This window comes from Labrus bergylta, chromosome 18 (assembly GCF_963930695.1).
Source record: "Labrus bergylta chromosome 18, fLabBer1.1, whole genome shotgun sequence".
Classification (NCBI taxonomy): Eukaryota; Metazoa; Chordata; class Actinopteri; order Labriformes; family Labridae; genus Labrus; species Labrus bergylta.
This window is the reverse complement of record NC_089212.1, coordinates 10,052,587-10,075,939: the sequence shown is the minus strand read 5'-3', so window position 1 is coordinate 10,075,939 and position 23,353 is coordinate 10,052,587. Positions and strand designations below refer to the sequence as shown.

Here is a 23,353-nt window from a genome sequence, read left to right as displayed (position 1 = left end):
GGTTATATAATACTGTGTGGGACTCAACTAGTGGTGAAATGAATCACACTTGACCCGTGATCTAACCCCCCATGGTTTGGGCGGCATGTGATCAGTGGATCGATGGAAAATGTCTCAACATGTTGTGAAATAAATGTACTGTCCCTATAGCACTGTGCAGAGTCTCAGTGAAAAGAAGGCAGCAGTGCGTAAAGGCCCCATAGATAATCTGCTCTACAAATAGAAAAAGTGTTTCACAAACTTTCTAAGAGAAACAGGTAATTAAGTGTTGATATGTCGTTAGTGTATGGTGACTTTGTTTCAAACGCTGCTTTGATCTTTCTCCGTTACATCTCACCGTGTCTGAATTTATCATACAGGTAACAGCTGGTGGCTGTTTAAAACGCCAATAGAAACTTAACGTTATTAATGTTACTGCTTGTTGTAGTCTGCAGCAGTATATTTGGCCAACCAAATCTGTTAGGGAGCACTGCTTACTGAAGATAAAGTCCTTAAGTGAATGCTCCCTGTTTGTTTTGCCTGACGTGCTACAGGTGAAGCCAGTGCACAGACACAAATCTGCTAAATATCCTGTGTGTGATGCCCATTGTCAAGGCTAACAACAAAAGATAAAAAATAATTTACAGCAAACTTGTTATTCACAGAAAGATTTCAGTTTTTTTTATGTACCTGATGGGGGATAACAAATAACAGGAGTGGACTGGGATAATAATTCAGGCCAGGAGTTTGACCTTGTCTCAGCTCACCCTGTCTACATTAACCATTAATTGTGTAAATGCTAAATGTGTCTCTTGTTCTACATTTCACATTCAGTTAAACAGTCACTACTACCGCTAAATTGGTCGCACTCTGGAGCCCTGATGCAGGTCACAGGCAATTGCTGCTTGATTAAAGGAAAATTGTGTCTCCTTCTTACAAACTTGAGTGGAGGGGGGTTGGAGGTGTGCTGCTGGAGGAGAGCTGAGACTTAAGTATGGCAGAGGTGTAGCAAAACTGCAGTTTGTTTTAGTTTCATGATAGCGCTTAAGGGCGACATCTACTGGATCAAAAAGTTACACATCCTCCCTTTAATCGAGATGCATTTTGGTTTGTGGTGTAGTTAACATACACAGTGTTATCATAAAGACAAGAAAAGTTATATTACAATTACTTTTTCCGCCTATGAAATTTTGGTCCATAACTCTGTCTGCACATTATTATTTTTCTAGCTGGTCCTGTCACATAGGGTTGGAACATCTGCCCTTCCCTGACAATTAACAGGAAACTTATCACAATGGGGAATAATGTCATCCAACCCAAACCTGTCAGGGCTGGTGTGTTTGGCATGCGTTTATTAATTTCACTAGGGAAAGTTGTAGGTCTGCATCTTTATTTTATCACTGTCAGCAGTCTAGATGATTGTTCATGCAGTTAATAATTGGTTAATAATAAGGCTGACTAAATAACCCTTTCAAAAAGCCTGCTTACTATGGTGTAGGCAGCTTATGAGCAAAAGTTGAGTATTTAGCTCTGCTAAGCACGTATAATGAGAGGATAGCATTTTGGGCAACAATTGACCCTTGGTATTTGATTTGTTAATGAACCTGGCTATGTTTCCCAGAACTCCTTACTTCCTCCCTTGTCTTTCCCTTCCATCAGTTCTGTAGCTATCTCTATTTTACAAGAAGTGCTAATTTGTGTGAATCACATAATTTAAGCTTGGCTTTTACTTTGCTTCCTTAAACAGAGGGGTTCTGAAGACAAGAGAGCTTAAGCTTTCAGCTCATTCAGCTACAGTCACCAGTGTTACAAACTACATTTTCTACCACCACAGCAGTCCTGTATGATCTCAACTGTCTTCAGCTGCTGTTCATCCAGAGCAGTTTTACTGGCTGTGACATGGGAGTCTTGCAGAAGGAGGGGAGTCAGTTGAAGGACAAAGTTATCTTATTGGGTTCAGAGGATACAGTGTCACCCCCTGCATTCCCAGGACCCGCAGAACAGGTTCTGCCTCTTCATGTTCGCATGCTGTTACCTGAGAAGTCAGAATAGGCCATTGAGTGAAGGGTCACACTGGATATTGTGCTTCAAAATGCTTTTCAACCAAACCAAAAAGTCGGTCTTAAACAGACAGCAGGAAAAAAGCAGATCTCGGTCAGTAGATAATTATTGGCACAGTACATTGTTTGTAATTGACAGTTCATACAAAATATTCTAGTCCTCACTCGCTGTAATTTATCCTATTATAGTTGTAACTGCTTTTATTTACTAGAATAGCTTCCTCAGAGATATCTGAAGTAGTAACCAAAGGAACCAATTTATTAACCCTGACAGTTCTTGTGTAAGTCGCATCACACAAATTCCTATGTAAAGTTAAATTGTTTATTCATTTTGACACAGACACTGACATAATTTATTCACACTTGAGAGAAACCTTTTATGACAGATACACATTGAATTTCAGATTCTGACTGTCTTTGTTTTACTTCTACCACTGGGAGGCTTATCACTGTCTTGTTAGCCTTTTCCATGAAGGTTAGAGTCCGAGACCCTTGCTCCCTGTCAGATGGTCTGATTTTATTTATTTATTTTTTGTTTCCCCCTTAAGACTCTCCTTCTATCTGTCATGCTCCAGCGGCTGGTTTAGGAGCAGATGGGGAGCAGTGAGTATGAAGGCTGGAGTACACAAGATGGCCCTGTGAGCAGTGTGTGCAGCATGATATATAAAAACTGACCCACCCTCCAAATACTGGAGCACTCTCAGTGCATTCTTTCGTGTATTGAGTGACAATTCTGTTAACTGGAAAATGTAACATCAAATTAATGTTGTTCGCAATGAAAAAGTATCACAAAGGGAAGATAATATGTTAGCCATAGCTGTAGTGTCAGTTGACCATTACTTAGAGCTGGGAAATTAATCGGAAATTAATCGAAACCAACATTCAGAACCTCTAACCAACGTAATTTTGCCCATGTCGATTATTTTTAAAACTTAGCACAGTCTCTACTTTTACCTGATCTTCCGCTAATTCATCTTCATTATCTTTGCTTTAATCTCAGGGTAAATAAGTCATCTGAGTATTTGTCACATACTTCATCATTCCAGCACTCCCCATGAGCTGGACTGCCTCTGGGAGTCATCCAATTTGCCATGTGGCGGTAGAAAAAAATGGCAACAGAAGGTGAATCTTAATTGCTGTCATTGTGCCAGAGCTCCTCCTGGCCTAGATTTGATTTTTCAGACCAGGCCTATCTCATTACCACAGTACTAGAAGTGTGTCAAATGAAAGCATTAAATGAAGACTTTTTGCCAGTGCCAGTTTTTTAGTGTCTCTACATGTACCACCAAATTCCCTCATTAATTATTGCTGCTACACCCCAAGGCAATCAGTGAACCTAAGCATGGCCTTGATCCAGACCACACTTCTTCTTACCCAAATGACCACAAGAGATAATCCCCAAACTCATGCAAGCTCAGAACAGTAACTATCACAACTAACTTATTGAAAATTCCCAAATAAACAGTCATCAACATATTGTAGAGCAGCGTCTAAAACATGGAGTGGAGTTATTTCTGCACAACTGTTGAACATAAGTTCAGTAGCATATTGGTTAAATCAAGATGTGTTGTTCCACAGACATGTTATATCGTGCTTCTCTTGGTCATTAACTGTGTAAAGGAAGACCAACTGTATACATTTAAGAGTAATCATTTTTCCATCATCACACCATCAACAGATAAGGGATGGTAAAGAAGTCTTAACACTCTTGGATAGATTGTGAACAGAATGGATGACAAAGTGGTGTATCAACTTCAGTGTGACAAGCCTAGTGCCACTCATTTCTGATAAAGGTAACTGTAGCTCTTTTGACAAAGGGATTCTGCAACAGCAATGTAACAAAGCTCCGCTGTCTACTGAATGTGTACTTTTACACTGAAACCCACAAGAGCATAATATTTGTTGTCCACGTGAGGGATTTAGCACAGCGTTGGAGCGTTGCAAAAGCAATAGAGGTTTGACATACAAACATTAGACACATACACACACACACAGAACTCTCTGTACTGTCTGCTCCGCTGTTTACAGAGATGCGGTTTAGCCTCTGTTACTATATTGATTTGGCCCCACCATTTTGCACGCTGCATTTTACAGTTGACGCTGTGTAATAGTCTTGGAAATGTGAAAGGGGCTTGTCTTTTCTTAGATATGAACGCCAGCAGCACTACATATATATATATTTTCTCTAAGTTTACATTCAGTGGCATATTTGCTCAATGAATAGTCAGGTTCTGTAGCCACAGCATTTATGAGCGCCGTGCTCTGATGAATGGATTAATGTGATATCAGACAGACTTTTCTTGTAGTTTGGTCATGTTAAATGAGATCCTTTGTTCCCTTTCCACCAGCATCAAATTAAACTTTTCCACCTTCTCATACCACACCCTGTGATGTAACGGCTGTGCATGCTATAAACTGTCTTTAAACTGTCTGTTCCTCGTGTCGGTGCTGAGTTCGGGAAAAGAGCATTCAGTTTTGATGCTCCCTCTGCATGGAACTTTCTCTAAAAGGACTTGAAAATGGCAGATCTCTATTCGCTTGAAGCCTTTGGCTTGATATTAAAAGTCAAAAAACAAAAGACAATTGGACAGTGTCTGGGTTTCTGAATTGTAATCACCACTCTGCACTTTATCTGTAAACCAATTTGCACATTGTAATTGAGGTTTTCTCTTAACTTGTTGTTTGTAAACTGTCTCTTTATCATGTAATGTTTACTATGACGTGTGCTGCTGCCCTCTTGGCCAGGTCCCCCTTGTCAAAGAGATCTTGAGCTCAATGGGTTAATTACCTCGTGAAATAAAAGTTACATTTAAAAAAAAAAAAATGCTTACATTGCAAGAGCACTGTAAACGATTTATTCTGCAGCCCTTATTGCAGGTGTGGGCCTGAGTGAAGAATAGAAGAGAAGCAATTTGACTTACAGTCCAACAAATGTAAACTGGAAAACAGGAAGCGATTGAAAAGAGATCTGTGCAGCAGTGAAGTTCAACATTGTCACTTCTAAATGAAAAAGAGAGCCATTTAGCAGCTTTAATGGATATTGATGTATTATAAGCCTCTATATAATCATTTATTGATTATTTTAGAGAGTGCTTTGTTGTAATGTCTCATTTAACTGTAATGCAATAACACATTTTCAGTATGAATGTGATTTCAAGATATATTTGTATAAACTTAATTGCCCTGATTCAGATTGGATCCATATCCCAACAACGAGGACTTTTGCTGTCTTCATTTATTCAACTTATTTTAATAAGATTGATTTTAACAAGTGTTTCTTTTTTCCCCCACAGATGTCATTGACAAGAGTGAACTGAAGGGGTTCTTTGAAATCAACTGTTCTCAGATTTATTTTATCTTCTATGAAAGTTTCATCACACTGGAAAGCAACTTAAAACAAAAAGGTGAGTACAAACTGTTTGTCTTGTTTGTGTCCTGCACACTCAGTCATCTATCATCATTTCTGGTTCAATAATTAACCCTCTCCCTGCTCTTTATGGAAAGTGTTTCTTCTAGGGCTTTTATTACCCTCTGGCCCCACATAGTATACAGTGTTGTGAGCATAAACTCATAGAGAGGACATTTCTATAAATGCCTAGTATAACTCTGTGTTCAAAGTACGTGGGGCAGGGTATTAATTCCCACAGGGAGTATGCTATCCTGGCAACACACATTTCTATTAATACGTGTTCAGCAAATGGCCTATATTAGCATTACATTATTGATGAGGCTAATGTGATATAACCTCTGTTATATGTTTAAAAACCTTAGTATTTTCATTATCTTTCAGGGAACAAATCTCAAAGGGAGGAGCTGGACTCTATCCTCTTTATTTTTGAAGTAAGTTGTTTGTGTTTTTGATGTTCTGTTGCTTGTTATCGTAATGAAATTATGTTAAACTGGGTTTGCCCAGCAAGAATAAGGAGAGCAGCATGACAGTGTGCACATAGGGCTTGTTAGCCAATGGGTGAAGGTCATCTACTTAGTGAAAGCCTATGGTAAATTTACACATTCAAACTTCTGGAGACACTGTGCACAGACATGTGTCTTTTATCTTACACTGATGGTGTCTTCAGCCTAAACAGTTTTCTGTTGAACTCTGGGTTGGGACTATTGTTTCCATGGTGCATAGCTTTAAGGTAATTTCTTAGTGACCTAGGTGTGTATGCAAATCATGGGACAGATGTATTGTGTCTGTGTGTGGAAGGTATTGTTGGCTTTGTGGCCCCTCCCTGTGTTTTTCAGAACACTCTAATGTTGCACATGCAGGTTAAAGTCCCTTACCTTTTTTCCCCACCTGACTGCACAGGCGGCTCCAGTTTCCAATACAAACAGCCAGATCTCCGGTTACATTTGCTCAGGGCAGGGCTGCAAGAATGGCAGCAGTTTGGGGGCCAGTCTGTTTGTCCCTCTTTGTACACTTTGTCTTGTCCTAGTTTTTCTAAACACCTGCAAGCACTGTGTGGAGGTAAATGATGAATGGTAAACAGACTTCTTCTGACTACTCAAAGCGCTGATAACACTGCAGGTCACACTTACCAATCCACACCCAATCACACACTCTGATGGCTTTGTAAAGTGTCCATCAGTATTAATAATCCATTCATGCACATTCACATGCCGCTGATGAAGCAGTGGGAGCAACTTGGGGGTTAAATGCTTTGCCCAATGACACATTGGACATGACACGCAGGAGCTGGGGATCTAACCCCCGACCTTCCGGGTTGAGAGACGACCGATTCTACCACTGATCCACAGCCGCCCAATTCTTCCTTGCCTTCCTTGCATTACGTCCAATATAGAGTAAATCATTGTTGGCAGTTTGGATTCAGGCAAAATGACCAACTTATGTGAGAGTAACCTTAGCATCAGTCCAGACTCTATTGTTTATCTGATACGGATTCCTGCTTGTCAGATATGTCTGCAGATAAGCAGACAGCACAATTAGACTTGTTTCTAATGGTATCAGATAACATAATTTTCTGTCTAAGTGGGACTTATTGTTTTTTATTAATGCGTTTAAGTGCGTTAATGTTTATTATTAATGCGGTTAAGTGCGCGCATTATGTTGATGGCCTTCTTTGAGACTCAGGTCAGTCTTAGTAAAATTTATACAAGTTAGAATTCTGACTGTTACTTTGCAGTATGAAAGATAACATAATCATTTAATTAAAGGAGCATTATGTAAATCTTGATACGTAGCTTTTACAGTTGGTACTGCAGTCCATATTAAAAACATTCAAGAGAGCTGTTCCCCGACGCCCACTCCTCCCTGAGTCAATGTGCACGCAGGTCGCTATGTCGTGGACACTGAAGCTTCAGTGTTTAATCAGCTCAGCATCAGTCTTGAAACCTTTCTGCATTCTAACCTCTCTCTATTCTCTCTCTGTCCGAGTCATCTTTTCAAAAGCACAGAGCTTATTAGGAAAATGCTGGGGCTTTTTAGGTTGGGTAGAATCTGTTATATCTGAACCAATTCACTTGGACGCTTGGCCGGGCACATCGAAAGGTGTCCAAAATGGCCATGTGGGGTTTGTCTTAACCGCCTACTTCTCTGGTCAAAACAAAAACAGACTATTTCTCACCAGAATCAAAACTCAGAAGGAGGGCATACTTGCTACTGCGTTGTTGACAGAGAAGCCAGCACTTCAACATAGCATGTTCCTTTAATGTCTGATGATATAGTAAGGTCATTGAATGATTTAATTCCGTAGATATATTACATATTGGACCTTTAATTACATTTGTTTATTAAGATTTGTTCTCCCTCTCAGTTTAATGACACACTCCCTCCACTCTTCACCAACACACCTTCCTTGTCCATCCAAATGTACCCAGTCATCTAACCTGTGAATAAAGCCTGGATTTATGCCTCCTACATATTTATGGAGTCATCTTTTCAAAAAGAACTAACATTGAAAGCAGCTTAACCCTCATTTGTCCCCTTTTAGCCCCTGCCTGTGACGTTGTGTGCTCTTACCCGTGCACTGAGAAGATAAGCTCACTTTGAGCGCTGTGTACAGGACAGATACAGAGTTCCTTTGATCCAGAGCACTTCTACTCTGTGCAGACATTACCTTATGCAATGTTAGATTATTCATGCTTGATCATATGTGTTCGAGAATATGATATCATTGGCTGTATTATACGATTAATCATGGAACCGTAGAGGCTGTATTATGTAACACAATGAAAGGACAGTTAAAGATGAACTATACAATATGATGAGGCATGTGGATTTTATGTACATTTACATTTTCTCCTCTCCAACAACAGTCATGAATGAATAGCCCATTAGAATTTAAATTGATGGCATTGTTATTATAAACCTACATTTTCAATTTACGATAGGACTTTTCACTAAAGTGTTTCTATTGTTTTAGTCACAGAAGTTGAACAATCACAACAGCAGTGTGTAAAGTAGACTACGAATGGAAAACAGCCATGACAGCGCAGTGTGCATGTCTCCTGTTTGTGTGTTTGATTTGAGATTGCTATGTTAGGATTACATTTCTATCATTATAAGGTATGTGACCCCCTTTTTACTGGGTAGCTGTGGGGGAGTATGAGCCTTGATGCTTAGCCTGCTTTAGTCATATATATCTAGAGGAGGGGATCTATTTCCCTCCCCCTAAACTCTGCTGGAAGACCCCACCCCCACCGCCACCTGCAGCCACCGCCATCCCCTTCCCAGATCTCTTTGTGTCTGCTGCCACCAAGGCATTCACCATGCAGCGTAAGCTTGTGCACCAGAGCTGGCAGAGAGACAGAGCCCTTAACTCTATGAGAAGGCAACATTTATTCTTACCTTCTTTCACTTTTAACTTATTCATTTTATTATAGAAAAAGGTTCATTTTCTTATTTCAAATTTGGGGTTTCATTGTCTCATTGATTTTAAATGTGAAATGACTGCATTGCGTAACACTTCAACCACCCATATTTTGACACACCTAAATCATCTCTGCCACTTCTAATTTTTTTTAGAAGTTGAATATCAAGTTCATGAAGACCTGTGGGTAATCCGGGTGTGACAAGTGACTGTAAAAGAAATACACGTGTTTATAAAACTGCCAGTTAGCCAGTTCCCTGGGGAAAAAAAACAAGCTCATGCAGGCAAGGGAACAAATTCAGCAAGCAAAGACAGAAACAAGAGTAGGAAACACTTTACAAGTTAGTCTTTATTCTTAACACTCATAGAAAGTGTGAAAACATTGAGCAGGTGTAAATCTACCTACCTTAAAACTAAAGCTTAGGTTGCATACGTAAGGTGAGGCAACCACAAGGTGATTCTGAGTCCCTTTTCACATATGCACTCCTGAAAATCTCTTCAGAAATGAAGGAGGACGACCCCTTGAATAGAAAGAATAATGCGGAAGTAACGGACGAAGAAACACTCTGCTATATAGCGCTATAATGAGAGTATTTGTCTTTTTATCAATGCTTTGTGTAGTTAGACAGAATCAAAATGTCAAGAAAAGAGCAGAAAAGACTTGCGACCAGAAAACATGAAACAGCTGTTCAATTATGTGCATGGAGATTGCAACGGCCCTGTGCTTTACAGTCTATGGTCATGCACAGATCACATGGAATAAACATCACAACCCCCCTCCCACTCGCTTGAGGTGAATTCTCCTGATGATATCCTGCTGCGTTGTAACATCAGCTGACTCAGGCTTCATGCGGAACAAAATACTAGGGGCCTGGCAGGAGAAACTTTGGATTAAGTCTGATTTGAAAAATGTGGCTATTTGTGATCACACATGCTGCTCATCCTAAAAACCTTTACAAGTTTTTCAGGAGTTTTGTGAAAGTGTGAACACGGCTCGAGAGAGAGAGCTAGAGTGGGCTTATACTTTGGTGAGAGTCATTTTGTGTTAAAAAAAAGTGAAAACGGAAGAGCAGCAATTAGAAAGCCTCCTCTGAGTGAAAACATTTGTAAGAAGGCAGACTCTAAAGGAATAAATGCTCCGTTGTAATAATAATACTGAAGCTTTTTTAAATATAATAGTAAGTACTGTGTTTAGTAAAACAAGTACAATGATAACATATGAGCAGTGACAAATAATTCCTACCACAAATCAGCGTGCTGGTGATAACATCATGCTGTGAAGAGGCTGTAACAGGACCTGGCAGGCAGGTAGCGGGTTTAGTCACAGAAAACTCCTGGTGGGCAGTGCATGCAAGAGAACTCCGACGTGCAAGTGTGAAGACCAAGACGAATACAAAAGTCGATTTGTCCCTAAGTAATCAAATCTGTGTTCAGACATCAGCCCTTTGAAGGATTTTTAGACTAATGCAATAAAGTTATTTGTGCTATTTAGTATTGGAGTTCCCCTTCAGTTTTGTTTTTCTAGTTAGCTTCAGAACTAAAAGTGCTTTGAGAAAACGTTGTTGTCGGTTGGACAATGTCTGTGGTTCTTTTACAACTGTTTTTGTAACGGAGTCAAGATGCATTCAAACTATGCATGTGTCAAATCAAGCTGCTGTTTCGACAAATTGCCATTTGAGACAGACACTTCAGTGAATGTCTAGGTGTGCTTCCAGAAATGAAACCTCATGAGACCACTGTGTAATAGAAAACATGTTTTTCTTATTTGTGTCACAGGACCAGATTGGTCTGGCCTAAAGCGACCCTGGTTTGTTTACACTCCTGTGTGGCTGTAAATGACCTCTTGCTGTCTGTAAGCATTTTGATACTGGTGCCACTGAGGTTATGGGACAGGTTATGGGAAGCTTTGAGACATATGAAGCTCACAGGGAAGTCTGTGCACAGATTCTTTCTCTCCAGGATATGACCTTAGGATGACCTGTCGTCCCTCATCCGGACCTGAATCAGCATTTTGAATTCCCCTTGGCATCCTCTCTGTAAAAACCCAGCATTTAGACCTGAGACTTAACCCTCTTAATTGCCTTTGGGTAATTCTTCATTCAACAGTCATCATTAAACCTACTTAACGTTATTTTTGATGGACTGTTGTGAAATAGCTGTTGTTTATTTGAAAACTGCAGAAAATAATAGGCATGGGAATTACTTACTTTTTATTTATGCTAGAGTCAGGAATCTAAGATGTCCACTGCCCAACATTATGTTTCTAGTTTGAGAAAAACATGTCAGAATCACAAGAACGTACACACACGCACACGCACACGCACACGCACACACACACACACACACACACACACACACACACACACACACACACACACACACACACACACACACACACACACACACACACACACACACACACACACACACACACACACACAAACAAAACATTTGGATAGGAAAACTACAAAGGAGAAAAGGTGGCTTTAAGCACACATTGCTTTTTTAATTATATTATATATATTATAATTCATTCTATGGGTTTGCATTTTCCCAGATTTCCAAAAATCTAGCATTCAACAATGATGACCAACTCCATGTGAGTGAAATATTATTATCTACCAGCCATAGCTCATGGCAAATACAACTAAATGCTCATTTATTTAAATGCCATTCTGAAATGCACCATTAGAGCCTGGTGTAAATAACAGTGGATAATTAGTAAGTAGTTAATTAATAGCACAGTCTTGTTCTATCCGGTTGAAAGTAATTGTACTCCTTTTGATGTACATAAGGTTGTAGCTGCTCTCTACTTGTTTGCTAACTTTTATTAAAATGAACCATAGGGCTAAGTGATTTCTTCCTTGCCTCCTCGTTATGCAGTGCTTGTTATGATTGGCAGATTATCAACAGGGGGCTAAAGCCAACAGAGTAAATTCATTTTGAGTTCTAAGGCTATATTTTAGCCTCTGCTACCAACTTCTGGGGCACATTTGATAGAATGTGTAAGAAAAGTAACTTATTGACACTTGAATATATTTTTACAGGTGTAAATTTTAGTTTAGCTTTCAAGTTTCTAAAATGCAACATGCCTATTAATGAATAATTTTCAATGAATTCAAAAATTGTCCTGGAGGAGCTGCTACAGCTTGGCTGAAATGCTACAGTATAAAAAGGTGGCTGTTCAGTGGCAGTTGGATGCATGGGAAGGACTTTGAATGCTCTGATGCTGCCACCAACTGGTTACAGAGGAGAATGAAAATGTCTTAAGGGTTGTTGTTTTTTTTTTATCATTCTTAAATAAATGTTAAAAAGGGCTTTTGGCTTATGATATTCTATTTGAGAGTTTATTCAATATATATTGTCTGTGTAAATTGACCAATTGACTTGACTAACAAATAATGAGACCAAGCTAAGAAATTTGCTTAGCATGTAAATAAGCACTCTGGTTGGCTCTGGCTTTTCTGTTTCGACTTACCCTTTTATGCATGTTTAAACAAAGCAGGTGTGCAGAGATGTTTGTCTTAAAGGGTTTTTGATGCCTACAAGTGACTTTAGAGTTGAGGTCTTATTTTCTTTGTCAGGTTCTCAGGGGTATGGTTATTTTAGGATGTTGCTTTTAGGGCAAAGTTATTATTTTTTTATAAAATGAATCCAATAAAGGTCTTTTTTGCGTTTATTGGATATGACAGCTGAAGGGAGACAGGAAATGTTGGGAGGAAAGAGTAGGGGAAGACATGCAGCAAAGGGCCGAGGTTGGATTTCGAACCCACGTTAGCTGCAATGAGGCACTCGACTTAACCTCTAAGCTATCGGCACTCCCATTTAGGAAGTTTAAACTTAATGACGTTATATTATTTCCTTCCCAACATTATCAAATCTGTCTGTTAAGTGATTTACACACTCTCTGATGAGGACACGTATGTCTGGGTGGGTCTCAGTTGGATTTATTTTAGAAGGTGAGAGTTTTGTCTCCATTGTCTTTTTTTCCCTCAAGAGATTACATTGTCCTCAGATGATATTTTAATCTCTTTATCAAAAACCTAAACACTATGTAAATTACTAAAAAAAAATCTTTAAATACTGTATGTCTGTTGCTTCTGCCATAAAGCCCTTGCAAGACCACCTCTTGGGGAAGTGTATTCTGTGGCATGATCAGGGCCTGCGACTGGAAACCTAAGTGCGGATCATGTAAATGTGTTAAGGCTGTAGTTGCACCACAGTAATGCCCCAATCTTTATGCTGGAGTATGGCTGCAGATTAGAGTAACTCCACCAACCCCTCAGTCCATGTATTCGCTTCGTATCAGCCAGTAAATTCCTCATTGTTACTACCGCCATTCCAGCTCCACAGGGAGTCTTTCTGAGCTAGCTTCTCCATCTCATTCCCACTCTCCCCTTCCTGGTGCTCTGTAAGAAGAGAGAAAGACAGTGTTATTGTGTCTGCTCACACACACACACACACACACACACACACACACACACACACACACACACACACACACAGTGAAAGGCTTATGCTGGACAACCTGCTGTGCTACCCCTAGTATAATGTGTCTGCTGCTCCAAGGAGACTGACTGTGAAGGAGTTCAGTATAGAGCCTGTAGGGAGACGTTATAATCCCATGTGGGATCAAAAGCAAGGTGCAGCCAACGCTTGTACACGCAAATCATCACGTCTGTGGATCAGAGAGAAATTGAACAGCACAGATAGTCATCCAGTGCCCCCTCAAAGTGATGTATGTCTTTCAGTATCTCTGCTGTCACTGATAATAACCGGGATTTACTCTCAGAGGACAAGAATGGAAAGTTAAAGAAAGAGGATGACAAGGAGAGGAGGAAGTTGTTGACAAACTGAGACACTCAAAAGAGGAGATGACTTGTGGGCCACCATAGCTCTCAGCATAATGTGGTGAAATGATTTACAAAAAGAGTTATTAGATGCCGTCTGTCAAACCTCTTCTATTTTGTTACAATCATGTATTTACTTCCAAACAGATCATTTAGCTCTCTGAAACAATAGAATGAAGTAAAGTAAAAAACAATCTTTTCTGTCATGAACATATTTCTGAAGGTATTAATCATTGCAGTTCTTTTATGGACATTTTTGTCATGCTCTGTATCACTCGCTTCTTTGTTTTCAGACATAACGGCAGATGAGCTGTGTATCATGTCAGCCAGAGTTGGTTGTGTGGTTGAGTGGGTCAGAGCCTCATACGTAAAGCAGCAAAGGGCAGGCTTGACCTCTACATTGCAATCATGAAGTCTTATTGGGTCAGTGATTATGTTTTGATGAAGAGTGAGCCATTGGGGCGTCATTTGCTAAGTGCACTGACTATTAACTAATCATGCGTGCACGCGCACACACATCTGCTGCCCTCAGCCTTATTTCCATCTCTCTAGAGGGACCCAGTTAACCTGTCGGTGCATTCGAGAATAATGATAGGCTGCTGAAAGGTTAGGGAGCTCTAATTGAGTTGTAAAATGATTGTTGGGGAGGTGATGACATTTCCCATTTCAAAGGGATATGCTGACATGCTAGGCCAAGTAAAGGGTAATGTGTAAGGCTTTTGTGCCGCCTACCAAAACAAAGTCAGCTTTTGTTTTCCTACTGTTTATTCTAGTATCACATAAAGAGAAATTGACTTCAAAACCAACAATTGTGTCCAGTATTTCTTAATTAATGTGTTTTTTATTGTTAAATCCCTTATTGGCTTTCTAAAACATCAACATACAGTTGCAAATGACAAGTTAACAGTGCAAAGGCTTTAAATGTCTTGTCCATAACCTAAATCTAATTGATTAACAAATCATTAGATATCCAATCTTTTTATTTACAAGATTTATAAGACATAAAAAACAACCTTAAACTCCTCAGTAAAACCTAGGGCTGGTCACTACTATGTTAACATTAAAAGAAATCGACTCTTCTCTGACATGTGGCTATTAAAATGGGAATTGCAGTCCAAATTCATAACAGTGGAGAGAGCTGTCTCCACCTGGCCCTAACCTCCCTAGAGTGGATGCATACCTGCAGTGCCATGTCGCGAATACGGAAGCTTCAGTGTTTAGCCAGCTCTGCATCGGTCTGAAAACTTCTGTGTTTTAACATCTCCATTTTTCAAAAGCATCTCCAATATTTATACTAGTTTTAGCACGTTTCTGGTTGTGGAGCTTTTTATAAAAAAGCAGAGGCTTTTTAGGTCTGGTAGAATCAGTTATATCTGAACCAGTTCTCTTGCCCACTTCCATTGCTGCAAGACCTGTTGGTTTGCCGTGATAGCTGGTCACATATCTTGCAACCGTGTGGGGGTGCCTTAAAAACCACTTACTTGTGGTCAAAACAAATACATGTACAGACCATTCCGAACAGAAATTCAGCTTGGTGGACATACTGGCTGCTGCATTGTTGTCAGAGAGGCCAGCACTTTGACATAGCATGTTTCCTTAATGTTTGATGCAATAGTAAGTTCATTTTAGGATTTAATTCACTAGATTTCTCTGACATAATGCTCCTCTAATGCAACTTCTCTGTTATTTTCATTGCTGTAATGTGCTTCCCTCATTATAACAAAAACTACTAGTATCACTGAATTTCCTTTGCTCTTTTTTCCTCAGAAAATTCTCCAAAACCTGCCTGAGAAAATCTACAACCGATGGCAGTTTCACAGTATAGGTATGTTTATCGCCGACCAAATTAAATATTTGGCACTTCCTTGAATTCTGCGCTTTGTCTCTCTGTCACACCTTAAAGCTAGTTATGTGCTGTGTATGTTTCTTTCCTCCTTATGGTTCTGTAACCTCTGAGATACACTTCAGGACAAAAACTTGCTCCACTGCCATGCCTAAGCCTTCCATAAGGAAGAGAAAATAATTAGTCGTAGAAGGGGATGCAAATGGGAAATGCAAATGAGCTCTTCATTTGAAATGCAAATAAGTAATTGAATTATGCTGGCATGATTTCTGTCCTACACAAAAAGGAAAACCCTCGCAAGAAGTGATAACCCCAATTATCACTGTTGTTTGTCAGCCGTTGGCAGCAGTGATTCCGGTCTAGATTACTGTTGTAGATTGGCCTTAACCTCAGGCTTATAATTTCAAATATGAAAACTCCTCGGGGGTTGGTTGCCCCAGACATTTTGTCAGTCATGGACAACAAATTATTAGAGCCGCAAGGCTTCCTCTTGGTCTTTCTCTGAGCTCAGACTTTTCTTCTGCGATCATCAGTACTTGTGGCACTGGTCAAGAGGCTGTGCCATCACAGTGTACTTCTGCTGTGAGAAGAATTTGACAGTAGGCTTGATTGCTTCTTGACATACCTAAGGTCTAATTGAATTCCTAAGAAAACTTTTCTTTCACATTATTTCTATCTTATTGTACCTCTGGAAGCATTTTTGAAAGGTTTTGAGTAGCTTGTTAAAAATTTATTTTGGCTGGTAGGATATGTCAGGAAGCACATTAATGGTTTGTAGTGTCCTTCTCCAGTAGCTAAGTGCATATTGCAAAGTAACTGACATCTGACACTGATCATTAAAAGCTGAAGAAAAGCACTTACACATTTTCTTCCTTCTAATTCCTTATTTCCTGAGCTATGAAAGGTTTTCATACCTTAATACCTTTTACACCTTAATGTTTCCAAGAAAAAAACAAGTATTGATTTAATCTGAGTAGGAAAATGATAAAGGAACCACAAAGCCCACTTATAAACTCCAACACTCAAATCCATCAGACAAACATTCCTCCTTTACTTTAAATCCCTGTAAACACACAGCCTACAACGTCCTTATAAGAACAATTCTGTCTGCAGGCTGTCAAGTTTAGACACAGACTAATTCACAGACACGCAGACCTCTTCCGCCCAAGGTATTTAACAGTCAGAGCAATGTCTCATTTGATTACAGCGGAACCAAAATTGCCTTCATGAATGCACATCACTGCCAACTGGTGTTAATTTTCATCAGGGATATGTGAAGCCTTGCCACTCACCCCACTTGTTTGTCAGAGCAAACCATCAAGTCCAATTGTCTGTAGGAGGGATGATAAGCGAATCCTTCACTGTCAGCTTTGTGCTGCTTGTTGTGTTTTTGCTTGTTGTGTAGAAGACTTGCGTTGTATATGTGGTTTGTGAAAGCTTTTTTCAGTTAGGCTTTTTATTCCTTCTTTCAGGTTCTATTCTAAAAAAGCTTCTACACACTGGAAATTCATTCAAAGTAAGTGCTGTTCATTGACACACGATATGGTAAATCACTGTCATCAATCCCATGAGGCCCGATAATAATAATCGAAATGCTGCAAAATCTGGAAATCCCAAATCATATTGAGCTTTAAAGACTGATTTCATGAATTATTATGTTGTTGAAGTTTCCTGTTTTTTGTTTATATTCTCTATTTTTTTGCTTAGATCCGCTGTGAGGGAATCCGTCTCTTCCTGCTGTGGCTGCAGGCCCTGAGGGACAACTGTGCTGAGGAGCAGTTCCTTATCTTTGCCTGTCTGGTGCCAGGATTCCCCGCTGTGCTCTCCTCTAGAGGGCCCTGCACTCTTGACACTATCATTTACAACCCATTCTCCAACCCCGCTGATGGTGACTATGATGCTCTTCCTTTTGATGGCATAAATTCTGAGAACTGTTCTAGATGTCCTTTATGACCACTCTCATCAGAACACAGAGTCTTGGTTTCCTACACCTAACTGCGGTCTTTGTATCTTTTGATCTGAACAGCAAAGGTTGTGCCTGAGGAGATTACTCCACTGCTTCCAGCTGTGGTAGGAGAAAAGGTTGCAGATGACCAGACCTGTTACATCCTTGAAACCCTTCTCAAGTACATGGTCATCCAGGTAATTAATAATGCTAGGAAGGGAATGCACATATATTTGTCACAAAAATCATCAATGTGGTTATCACAACATAATTTATGTTGAATTAAAGCCTTTTTCAGTACGTGGGGAATGCAGGGGCACTGGTTATGCTGGGATACAAAAAAGGAATTAATGTTTGTTGGTAATGGTCATAATTCTTACTGATCAGTGGTTGAGTTGTCAAATCTAGTCACAACACATCATTCAGTCTACATGACCTCTAATTATTTCAGTAAATTTTTGTTTGAATTGCTATGAACCTCCTGAGGCCCTGTGTGCACATATAACAACATTACATTTTAGCTCTACTGCACCATAATAATTAGTAATTGTAAACTTGGACCTGTTGGTATCATTCATTGGCACGTTGTCTGCCATCTTGTGGTCACAAAAGCAAATTACACTTTTTCAGTGTGCATTCATGATGGTAACAACTTTCACTAAAAGCTTTGCAGCTGGTCCCATCAGAAAAACTCATCCAGCAACAAAGTCCCTTCAGATTTACGAGTATGATTCTTATTAATGTATTTGTGTTTGTTTCTTGATATGGAATACAACTTTGACTCATTTTATCAAAAGCAACAAGCTGAACATAAACATGAAGTATAAGTAAACCTGATTTATTGACTGGCACTATACCTGACATGATGAGTGATACCTTGCCTGCTGACTTACTAATGGACACCATACTTCACATGATGACTGATACCGTAATGACTTACTGACTTGAATTATACCTTACTAACTGGCACCTTACCTTATTGAGTGACACATAGCTATGACTCCTAGTCATTTGTGTCGTTCCTGCAGACACAAATTCAGTTCAGGAGATTTGTTATATTGTTGACTTATTTAGTTTTAGAATGGCCATCTTTAGGCTTTAAAATAAACACGTTTTCTGTGAGACAACTTCTTCCTTATTTTGTCTTTTGCTTTTAGTTTAATACTTTGTTACACAATGGTGGCTTTACCATGTTATACAGAAAAATAAACCAAATGTCCCTACCTCAGGACATCATTTTTGTGAAAACTACCACCTGTTTAAAGACAGTGTGTATTTTTATAATGATCAGGTTGTACTTATCACAAATTGATTGGAGGAATTCAACAGTTACTAAACTACCCTAGCGGATGGGCTCTCCCTCAAAAACAAACATCCCCATAAAAGTGCTGAAAAGAGAAGCTGACTTGTGTGTTACATGGAGCACTCAGGTAGTTTGTAATCCTTTTCTTGTACAACAATAAGGTAAAAAACTAAAAGCCATATCAGTTGTTAAGTGGTTTAGAGTCTGTTTATTCTTGCACATAGCCCTGTACTCTTTGTTTGTGCAACCTTGAAACTATTGTGTTGCCAACACTATACCGCCACTGTGGGAGTGATGCTGGAATCATCTCCTCTCCCTGCCTGACCTTGTCTGTTTCTGTACTCTGTTTGCCAGGCGTCCAGTTTAGAATGGAAGAACAAAGAAAACCAGGACACTGGCTTCAGGTTTCTCTTCAGCCTTTTCAAGAAGTACTACCTTCCACATCTATTCCCCTCCTTCACCAAGCATACAAATCTCTACAAGCCTTTATTAGGTAAGTTGTCATATAGTATATAGGTATATATTTGCCTTTCTGCCAAAGCCTCTTCAACAGAATTTTCTATATTTGGTTTAGTTCTACTAAGGTGTATAACCTGTAATCAAACTCAAGAGTGGCTATTTGTGAGGTGAAAGCTCTACTTAGTAAAATAGAAATACAATGTATTAAAATAATCTGACATTTGACTCTAATACAGCTTTGACTGTTAGCAGAATATGTGTTCCCCGTGCTTAATGGTGAAAAGTAATGGGTTATCAATTCAATTCATAAAACTTTATTTGTCCCCGGGGGGCAATTCGAATATTCTACAGTGTTACTTTTCTCACGCTTTAATGTGCATTTGTGGTATACCCTTTGGCCCCAGAAACGTGCTTGCTGCGTGAAATTAAAAGGCAAAATTAAAAACTGCACGGGACTCCAATACAACACAAACAAAAAATGTATGGTTTAACAAGTGAGCAATAGAAAAACATTGCTGTACAAAATGTTATCTGCTTGTTCAGTTTCCAAAGCTATGTTAAGTGAACACATTTTGTAGCACCTCAACAGCAAAATATCCAGTCCTCCAATTTCAGCTTGTTCCCATGCTCTTCTTCTGATGCCCTCTTTCAATTGTCTTTCTCTAATCATCCTCCACTTTGCCCCCATTGTTTTGCTCAATTAGACCTACCCCACCACAGACCAAAACCCTTGTACGTGCCAGTGACACGAAACAATGAAAGCACCTTCTGCACCAGAGATCAGTACCTGGCACCCCGTGTGGCCTTCATCACCTGGCTGGTCACCTTCTTCCTGGAGAAGAAGTATGTCAGCAGCGCTGTCGCGGTGCAGGGCACCAAGAACGGCACTGAGGTCATTCCCAAACTCATCCAGGTGAGCATGATGTGGCAGTGAGTTTAGAGTTTATACATTTTAACATCTGAGAACACTTATTTAAACTTGCATATATCAACTTTAATTCCTTTGAAAATAACACAATATACAACACAAATTGGAATATTTTATTGTCATGGCGAGTATAGATGTTTGTTCCCCATACAGATGTCCATAGACACAGTCAATTTTTAGTGTAGTGACCGACCAATTATTTGATAGTATGGAAGCAGCCCCATTGCGCACGCACTCTTTGGTATTGAAACAGGTTTTTACTTTTTTTTTTTTTTTTTTACATGTAAACGTACTGATTGTGTCTCCTTGATGCCCAGACTGTCACTGCAGGCAGTAGCAGCCAGGATAAGGATAGGACATCAGATGGGGATCCTACTGGGCCAGCGGGGGAGCCTGAGAAGAGCCACTCCAACAGCAGCACGCTGTCAGACCGACGGCCAAGTGATTCCAGTTTGTGTAGCATTGAGGAGGAGCACCGTTATGTCTATGATATGGTGCATGCAATCCTGCTGTCCACCAGGGACAATGTGAATTTTGTCAACGAGGTCTTCCACCAGGTACATTATGGTCACCAAGCCATATTTCTTTTTTTCATATTTGAAAAAAGAGTGACATTCATTCATGATATGAATGCTGGCTGGATGCTGATGTTGCGATAACATGTACTGTGTTGCCCTCTGCTGGCCGTTTGTTAACATTACTTTAAAGTCCTACCAGGCTAACATTTCAAACTTTAAACAATGCTGTTATAGATAAGTTTTGAAGTCAATATTCCCTCTCCTTAGGCCTTCCTGCTGCCATCCTGTGAGGCATCAGCAACCAGGAAGGTGATCAAAGTGTACAGGAAGTGGATCCTGCAGGAGAAGCCCAGCTTTATGACAGAGCCTGACAAAAACACCCAGAAAGATGAAGTGGACGACAGCTCTAGACAGATACTTAGCCTGGAGGCAAACAGCATGCATGCACAGGTGAAACCCATTGAACTAAAAAAAAAAAGTTTTGGAGTAAGAGGGTCGTAGAGGTTTAGCAATGTAACTTTTTTGAACTAGTTCCTTTAGTGCACGCTTTTAAGGAATCCTAGTTTGGAAATTAAAAATGTACATACAATAAACAAGTTGAAATCTTTTGTGAGTCACACAAAGCACCTTTAACAGATTGCAAAGGGACACATTTGTAGGGGTTGTATTTCATTGGAAAAGGGTCATTCTTAAAACCTTAACTCACATGAACTCCTGGCAATGTCCCAAAGTTTTCAGGGTGAGCTGGATGTGCAAAAGCATACATATTTTGCACTAATTTTTTCTGGGTTTTTTTCCCGCCAGTCCGGTTGGAAAATTTCCACTAGAAGTATTTCTATGTTAAGTGTTTTTTCTCTTAAGCCTAGTCACCTACGTAGGCGGGTATTTTTAAAATTGTAGGTATTTCAGGTCGTTTTGGCTTTTTGTATAGACACAAACTGCATTTTAGGTCACTGAAACAAATCTTTTGGAAAACTCCTTCCATGGTGAAGACTTTCAGAAATTCTGTTAAAGGTGTTTAAGTGTAGACAGGGACAACAGAGTTTTTGGCTTGTAGCATCACACTGTAAGCAGATATCTCCTCCGTTTGGTGTCATTGTGCGATGCTGGCACTTTACATGACTAGCTTTGGTGTTAACATTGCTAACTATACTTTTTACATGCTTACACATACATACACAGTTGCTTTCCCACTATGTTGACGAGCAGATGCGCATAAATGGCCAACTTTGTAAATGAAATGTTCATTGCAGAGAAATGGCGGGGAAAAAATTGCATGTCAAGGACATCCTTTTTGTCTTGGCATGCTTATGACGGCCATATACCTTTGAGAACTTAGCGTGTGTGCACAGGATTATTTTTTAAAACGAAGGAGGAAAACCTCTGTTTAAAAAAAAAAAACCTGCCTATGTGTGGACTAGTGTCTTTGCTAATGTCTACTGACCAATCACCTTTCGTCTACCAGGTAATAGAGAGTCACGGCCACAAGCGGTCCTCTAGCTGGGGGAGGACTTACTCGTTCAGCAGCGCCATCAGTCGTGGCTTTCTCACAGAGGAGCAGAACAGGGACGTCAAAGCTGGTATCCAGCCCACACTACAGGTCTGTACAAGTGGTCAGAGGTGTGTTTATATCCTGTGACGACAGCACTCTGTGATTACAATTTCACTGTGTACATGACACATTAATGTACATTTTCTCTCTGTTGTTACCTTGTCTTACTCAGTCTTTGTGTCTTGCTGTTTGCTCCTTCTTCTGTTTGTTCATGCACCTATATTTGAAGGTGTTCTTGACCAATTCATCCAATGTGTTCCTGTTGGAGCCGTGCCAGGATGTACCAAAACTACTGGACAACCAGGTTGAAGTGTGCAAGGGTGTTCTCAGCATCTATAGGCACATGATCATGGAGCACACGATGAACACACAGACATGGTCAGTGACATGAGGAAATACACATGACAGATTTTCCCAGTTATTCCTTCATGTTTCCTAAATGTCATGGGAGGGAGGGAATTATATGATCATTCTCTATCACTATCTTTTTGTCTTGATTGACTCTGTTCTTATTTGCTATCTGTGTTGAACAGGGAACAGTTGCTGCAGGTACTGCTGAGGATCACAGAGGCGGTGATGAAGAGGCCACAGGAAAACCAAAGAAAAGACAGCTTTGCTGAAAGTTTAGCCTCGATACTCTTTAGGGTAGGTTTAGTTTTTCTTGGTTAATGACCAGCACAATTTGTTATTGGGTGTTGACATTCAGCAATAAATGGAACACTAACCTGGAATTCTTAACTGTAACATTGTCTGTCAAATGTAACGCATCTTTTCCTGTCTCATCTTGCATGCAGACCATCATTGTGGCGTGGGTGCGGGCCAACCTGTGCGTATTCATCTCCCGGGAACTATGGGACGAGCTGCTGGCAGTGCTGTCCTCTCTTACCTGCTGGGAGGAGCTGGTGACAGAGTGGGCCAGCATCATGGATTCGCTGACGGCTGTGCTGGCACGCTCCATTTATGGCCTGGACATGGCCAACTTGCCTCTGGACAAACTCAGCGAACAGAAGGAGAAGAAGCAGAGAGGACGTGGTGAGGGGGAGAAGTTAGGGAAGAAATTGAGATGTTGATATTTGGGTAAACCAA

The 23,353-nt window shown here is 40.0% G+C and overlaps 1 protein-coding gene across 8 annotated transcripts in view; it reads left to right on the top strand.

The window, feature by feature from the left end:
* The window catches only part of ralgapa2 (Ral GTPase activating protein catalytic subunit alpha 2), a 93,475-nt gene that overhangs the window by 17,889 nt on the left and 52,233 nt on the right, over positions 1-23,353 (top strand). For all 8 annotated transcript variants that reach the window (XR_010669079.1, XM_065966078.1, XM_020645036.3 and 5 more), the window contains exons 2-15: positions 5,333-5,443; positions 5,830-5,879; positions 15,487-15,544; positions 17,035-17,078; positions 17,270-17,450; positions 17,589-17,704; positions 19,165-19,303; positions 19,974-20,182; positions 20,515-20,754; positions 20,983-21,165; positions 22,181-22,315; positions 22,497-22,645; positions 22,801-22,912; positions 23,062-23,299. Coding sequence is in view for 7 of the 8 variants with exons in the window: in XM_065966078.1 (XP_065822150.1) it covers positions 5,333-5,443; positions 5,830-5,879; positions 15,487-15,544; positions 17,035-17,078; positions 17,270-17,450; positions 17,589-17,704; positions 19,165-19,303; positions 19,974-20,182; positions 20,515-20,754; positions 20,983-21,165; positions 22,181-22,315; positions 22,497-22,645; positions 22,801-22,912; positions 23,062-23,299 (1,965 nt within the window). In the remaining variant the exon portion in view is untranslated. The remainder of the gene's footprint in view (positions 1-5,332; positions 5,444-5,829; positions 5,880-15,486; positions 15,545-17,034; positions 17,079-17,269; positions 17,451-17,588; positions 17,705-19,164; positions 19,304-19,973; positions 20,183-20,514; positions 20,755-20,982; positions 21,166-22,180; positions 22,316-22,496; positions 22,646-22,800; positions 22,913-23,061; positions 23,300-23,353) is intronic.